Source organism: Cyprinodon variegatus, unplaced genomic scaffold, assembly GCF_000732505.1.
Source record: "Cyprinodon variegatus isolate N-32 unplaced genomic scaffold, C_variegatus-1.0 Scaffold57, whole genome shotgun sequence".
NCBI lineage: Eukaryota > Metazoa > Chordata > Actinopteri > Cyprinodontiformes > Cyprinodontidae > Cyprinodon > Cyprinodon variegatus.
The window spans coordinates 1483835-1490297 of NW_015150510.1; the positions used below are offsets into that span (position 1 = coordinate 1483835).

The following is a 6463-nucleotide window of genomic DNA, read 5'->3' on the forward strand; positions in this document are numbered from 1 at the left end:
GTCCCCCTCTGCAGTGAACCCACTCGTGACAAGTCCTGGACCTGTTAACTCTGTGTGCATTTCAGAATCCACTCGTGACCAGACGAGTTCCCCTTGGGATCTGTTTATTTATTGTATTTCATCTTCTAAATAAACTTTTGAACTTTTATCCTGTCTCGGAGTGTTCTGCATCTGGGTTAGGCACCTGAAGCCAAACATGACAGTATAAGGGATTTGTGGTATCATTCTGTAAAAACTGAGGACAATAAATAAATAAATAAATAAATAAATCAAGTTCTTCATATAAGTGTATTTCCCATTAATCTGAGCAGGTAAGCACATTAAGCTGCCAATGAAATGAATATCACTACTTATAATAAAATAAGGACACATTAGGTTTGCTATTTCAAACATCAGTCATTTTTTCTATTGATAAATTGTCTCAACTATCAACTCAAATCAAGGAAAAATACACTTATTTCAAGAAAAAACAGATTTATATCAATTGTCTGCAGTGAGAGGTGTAGAAGAGACCATCTAAAGACAGCTCGGTGCTATTTGTCATCTTCAATGAGACGGAAGCACCAAAGCAACTATGAACTATTTTACATTAAATGTTTCAGCTGAAAGGGGTTTTCTAATGAATTCCCTTTTGAAATGCACGTCTGAATACACAAACACAAAAGAACCCCCCTTTCAGCACACCGACACACTCCTCACTCCTCTATTCACCACAAGGACATTGAAGTGCAGTGAAGTAATTCATTCAGTGACGAGTCACAGAGCAGTGAGGAAGTAGTGTGGAGGAAAATCAGCGTCGAGGAGTCTCTTCATCCACCCACTCATCTCTCTCATTGGCTGAGAAGCTTGATGTCACACCCTGGCCTGCTCTATAAAAAGCTACTTTCCCACACAGGCGGCAGATCAGCTGGAAACTCGTTTACTGACAACAAAGAGGACAGCTTACACTGGCAGGCACCCAGGAGAAATATTTGGGAACTATTCAGCAGAGAATAGAAAGCATCTCACCATGTGCAGAGGACTTGAATCACTGCCTATCACCTGCTTGGAAAGGTAAACTCAACCAGAGGTTTCACACTGAAAACAAACGTTACTTTTTTTCACACCAGCAGGGTGCTTATGTGTTAAATATCATCTAAACTGCTGTGTGACACTGAACCTCGATGTGTTCCCGCAGGGCAAAGGAGCTGAGAGCCTTGTTTGGAAGTTTACTGCAGAGATCGGACCACAGCATTACAGGGCAGGCCAAAAAAAGTGACAAACTAAGGTAAGGCTGACATGCAATCTCTCTTTGGAAGCATTTTATTGAAACCACATGGGAAATGTTTTCTAAATATATATATTTTTTTCTGTTAATTCAGATTACATGAAGTCAATGAGCCTTTAAAGTGGAAGGAGTCATTTGACAATCTGCTGTCAAGTCAAAGTAAGTTCTAGCTCATTGTGACAGAATCCTTTTAATCAGTGGTTTGCTTTGAGCAGCAGGTTTTAAATCCTCCTTTTGCTCTTCTTTCAGACGGACTGTGTCTGTTCAGAGCATTCCTGGTGTCAGAGTTCAGCGAGGAAAACATTGCCTTTTATTTGGCCTGCGAGGACTACAGGACGACGAAACCGTCCAAGCTGGCCGCCAAGGCAAAGAAAATCTACGAGGAGTTCATCTGCTGCGATGCACCACGAGAGGTATGTTTGCTCTGGAATCCAATCTTCCTTTACTTTTTCTGTTTTATGGCAATCATGTAGCGAAACGTTGAATCTAAACCATCTCTTCCTATTTGTCTATAGGTTAACCTTGACTATGCTACAAGAGAAATCACCAAGGAGAACATGAAGCGGCCCAATCAGTCCTGTTTCGACCAGGCTCAAGACAAAATCCACACCCTGATGGAGAAAGACTGCTACCCTCGCTTCCTCAGATCATCTGTGTACCTGGAGCTGACCACAAAAACTAAAACTGGTTAAGGGACTTCGAAAAAAGAAAAAAAAAGAACGTTCGACAAAATTGTCTTCTGAAAAAGAGGATGCAAACTCTAGGATGTGCTGCTGTGGCTGCAAAGGCTCAGTTGAAAGCATACAGAGTTTCTGGTTGACTGCTGAAGTTGAGTCTCATCGACGGCTCCAAGGATCAGGATGCAAGCTGGAGGCTTTGAGAAGAAGCTCACACAGACGGAGTGTTAAAAACCTCATGTACTGTTTATAAAAAAACAGCAGAGAGGTGCTATCACACAACCTAACTACCATACCATGGTGTAGCATTAATATTTATTTATTCTTTATTTATTGAAAAAGTGTTTACTGGATGTTTGTGCAACTTATTGCTGGAAATGTATTTTATACATTGATTTTTTTATCTGAAAGTAATATTGAATAAAAGATACAAAGAAAGTAAATGACTGGTTGGATGTTTATAAGCAAATATGATAAGAAAAGAGTTTTGTTTTTTTTGAGTTAAGACTTGTGAAGTTTAAACCCGGAAGGTGTGTGAGGGACTTGTTTATTCTGAGGTCTCAGTCACTGGTTCAAATGAGAGTGTTTACAAGAGATTGGCATTTATGTAGCTTTATTAGCATAAAAAGGCTGTTTTTACACTGAAGAGCACCTAAATTATACTTTGACTGTGACTGCCAGACAACCTGTTCATTATGTGTCTGGCTCATCTCCATCAAAGCTCTCCAGAAAGTGACAAAGAAAGGATAAATATTGATTGATGGATAATTCAGATTTGATTTAGCCTTTAAAAAAAAGTTAAGTATAATAAACTCTTAGTTGCCAACATCAGTCAGATTGAATAAAGAAAAAAAAAAATGCATGTCTGCAACATAACTTATAGAAAAAAAGAGAGGAACTAATATAATTAGAGATTTCTTTAAAGATATAAAACAGCTCTGATGAAAATATTCTTTAATTAAATCCCTGAAGGATAAAAATAGTGGTGAAACAGGCAGCAAAGTGGAATGGAAAAAGGCTTGGCTTTAAGGAGAGGTGTCAACAGGCGGATTTGAAGATGAATGGAAAAACTGGGAGGTGTAGAGGAGGACTGCTGTGACTGGAACAATAAAAGGTGAGACTAACAGGCATGAAGGAGCTGAGAGGGAATCATCAGATGCAAGTTGACTCTAGTGAAAAACTGCAGAGGTTAAACAAAAAGGAAGTAGAAATGAATCAAAGGAATTTTTAAAATACTCTAAAACAAAATTAAGACCACATCCCAATTCCTTAAAAATTTAGTATACAGTATATGAGAGAGTAAAAAAAAAATCTTTTAATGCATTTATTTCCTATTGGATTAAAAACGGATACCTCTCTTTAGACAATGCAGGAGAAAGTGAATCAAAGCAAAAAGCACATTTTCTATGTTAAGGCAGAAATGGGTCAAAATCTGAATTACAGGTCTGACCTCAAAGAAAATAAGATATCGATATCAGCCTTCAAAAACTGGAGCTGAAAAATAAACCGACTCCGTTACAATGTCCGTTCATCTTCTCCATCAGCATCATGATGCAGCAGTGTGTGGGCAAAAGGCAGGTTGCACCCCGGACACGTCACCAGTCTGTAGGCTAACCCAGAGACATACAACCATGCAGACACTAGAGGTGTGCAAATTAATCGTCATGACGATGCATCGCGATTCTAATTGTTGTGATCTACTGCATCGATTCTTGACGCGAAGTATCGATTCTTAATTTTAAAAAAGGAATAAATAAAATACATGAACGGTTGGCAGACATCCACCAAAAACAAGTGGAATACAGCTTCCAGTTAGGAGATGTCGCTGCCGATGTGTTGGCGCCCGCTGCCTTGTGTCACAAGCATTTCCGTCCGAGGGATACTGCGACGACTCATTCATAAACAAAACACGGAGGAGACTGAGAAAATTCGCCCCGCGGCTCCATCACATTTCAAGTCAGATGTTTGGATGCATTTTGGCTTTAAAAACAAAGAAGGTAAAAACAGATTTGATATGATGCACGTAATTTGCAAAAGGGGAAATTTCATACATTAGAATTTTTTCATTTCAGTGGTTTAAAGGACCACTGAGGCCATGTAAACGGCACTGATTATCCCTATGTTGTTATTTAAAGTTTTATAAATCCTAAGCATTTTTTGTCAGTGTGTCCACTCCAGTAATAGTAATATTTTTGTCCAGTATTTGTTTTCATGGCAACACCTCCAAAAGTAATTTCAATAAATACAACTATGTATGAATTCAGTTGCTTTCAGTTATGTATCAATTGAAAACACTATGACAACAAGTCTGTATTTTTTTTCTAACAGTGTTCAGTGAAAATATTGCGATGCATCGCAATGCATCGCAATATTTCAAGTATCATGATGCATCGTGATAGAATCGCATCATGGCATGTGAATCGTGATTTGAATCGAAGCGAGACTTCTTTGGCAATACCCACCCCTAGCAGACACTGAAGGGTGGGCACATGGTGTATGATTTTCTGCCCTCTTTGAGCCAATTTTTAGCTTATTTTTTTCAGTCTTGCAAGAATATTTTTGGATTTGGCCGAGTTTAGGCTTCATTGTGCGTCCTGAGTCTTGCGGTATACAAGGGGTAAGGCGGGGCAATTACACTCCCATGACCACCTCCCAATCAGGAATCGTACAATTGGATGAAAATCAATTGACAATTGTAAGAGTATCCTGTCGTTGAAACAGAGTTACAAGCCGATGTACCTCAACCTTGCATTTTGCACATGTGCAAACAAGCAAATTCCTCTTCTTCTCTGACTCTGAATAGATGAGAACAACCAATGCCATCTCTCTACAGGGCTGACTCTGATATGTGGCATTTGGCTGTACACTGTTAGCCATCAGATTGCATCAGACCATCGGGCTGTACAGTGTAGGAGCAGATACTGTGAGCTGTGAACTTTTAAAGCTGCAGATTCATCTCACAGTTTGATCTATAGCTGTGTACAATGAAAATATTGTAAATGGCCTACCATAAGTAGTAGACACCAAATAACCTAACAGTCATGTTTTCAGACTCTGAGAGGAAGTTGGAGTATCTGGAGAAAAACCACGCATGCATAGGGAGAACATATAAACTCCACGTAGAAAGATTCAAACCCAGGATCTCCTTGCTGCAAGGCAACAGAGCCACCAACTGCTGGACATAAAAGGAAAAGTGCTTCATAGTAGCTGCAAACCAGTTAGAAATGTAAATGTCTTTGTTCAACTTTAAACAAGAGTTTATACAAGCCTCGCTTTCCTCAATATAAACGGTGAAGCTAATGTTAGCTTAGCTAACAAAGTTCCCAATTTAACATAAATCATTTATAGAATATTGTCACTGCTGTAATAAATCATTTGTAACTTTGATCAACTAAGTTTAACATAGTTTGAAAATTTTTAACTCTTTGAGAGAACAACAATTAGCTCTTTGTTAACGTTATTAGCTACAACCAGGAAGAAAACAATACAGTCTCAAAATGCAGGTTTTTTCTGAAAAGTGACCAACTGCTGTTTACTTTTTAAGGTTGGTTTGACCCTTAAAGTGAAAAAGGTTGACATGACCGCAAAGAAAAAGGTCCACATGCAAGTAGGAGAGAATCTTAATGCACATAAAAAGCAAGCCACGAGGAGAGGGCACCCATGCTTGTGCCTCATGGTATTAAAACTTCACACAAAAATGCTTGCGGAGAGTAATTGACGTTAGCTTGTTTCAAATTAAACTGCTTGTGTGGGTATTTATTACATATTTAGCCTTTTAGCAAAATATTCTGAAGTCATACTTTTTCTTTTCTTCCAGATTTTGTAGCACTTGCTGACTGAACACATAATATTTCTCATGTTTACAAGTTCAAGCATTTAACGGCGGTAGTCACAGGCCGTTTCTCAATACACAAGAACGCGAGTATGGACTCCTGTCCTCGCCAAGTATGGTCTTAAGAACACAGGAAAGTGTGGACTCTGGGAGAACGGGAGCACGCAGCATAAATATGGGTAAATTGGGGGTAAAAATGGGCTAAAGTTCGCCCTTGCTGCGGCTACCCTCGGAGGTCCGCTGGTTGCCGCGGTCCTCTCAACATCAGAACTTTTTTTTTAAATTACGCACTAAATCAGCAAATGGGACATATAGTAAAGCTTAAAAGTATAATGTTCTCCACTCAAATGATCTTAAAACGTACTCTTATAGAACAACAGCAACAGAAAAGAAGCTTTTAACATAATATTCTGAGCTATGTTAGCGCTAACCTGGAAGCTGCTGCTGCAGTCTGCTCTGATGCATACTGGGTAAAGATGAAGGGGCGAGAACAACATTCGGGCACTTTGTCCATTCTCAGTCTTTTGTTTTTTTGTGAATTGGAACAGTACTATGGCTAATGACGTTTCAAGAGCACAGGAGCACATGAGAACGCACAAGGACACATATTGATAAACGGCCGCTGTCTTCATCCAAACTGGCTAACTATAAGTTGAAAGAGAAAAGGGAGCCGCCCACGCAGACTTC

At 39.3% G+C, this 6463-nt stretch overlaps 1 protein-coding gene across 1 annotated transcript; it reads left to right on the forward strand.

Annotated features, from left to right (window-relative positions):
* The first annotated feature begins 891 nt into the window (after positions 1-891).
* On the forward strand, positions 892-2365 carry LOC107082615 (regulator of G-protein signaling 5-like). The gene is made up of 5 exons (XM_015371386.1): positions 892-1053; positions 1178-1267; positions 1362-1426; positions 1517-1680; positions 1783-2365. Exons 1-5 carry the CDS (start codon positions 1010-1012, stop codon positions 1957-1959), a joined length of 540 nt encoding a protein of 179 aa, XP_015226872.1. The 5' UTR covers positions 892-1009; the 3' UTR covers positions 1960-2365.
* The last annotated feature ends 4098 nt before the right edge of the window (positions 2366-6463 follow it).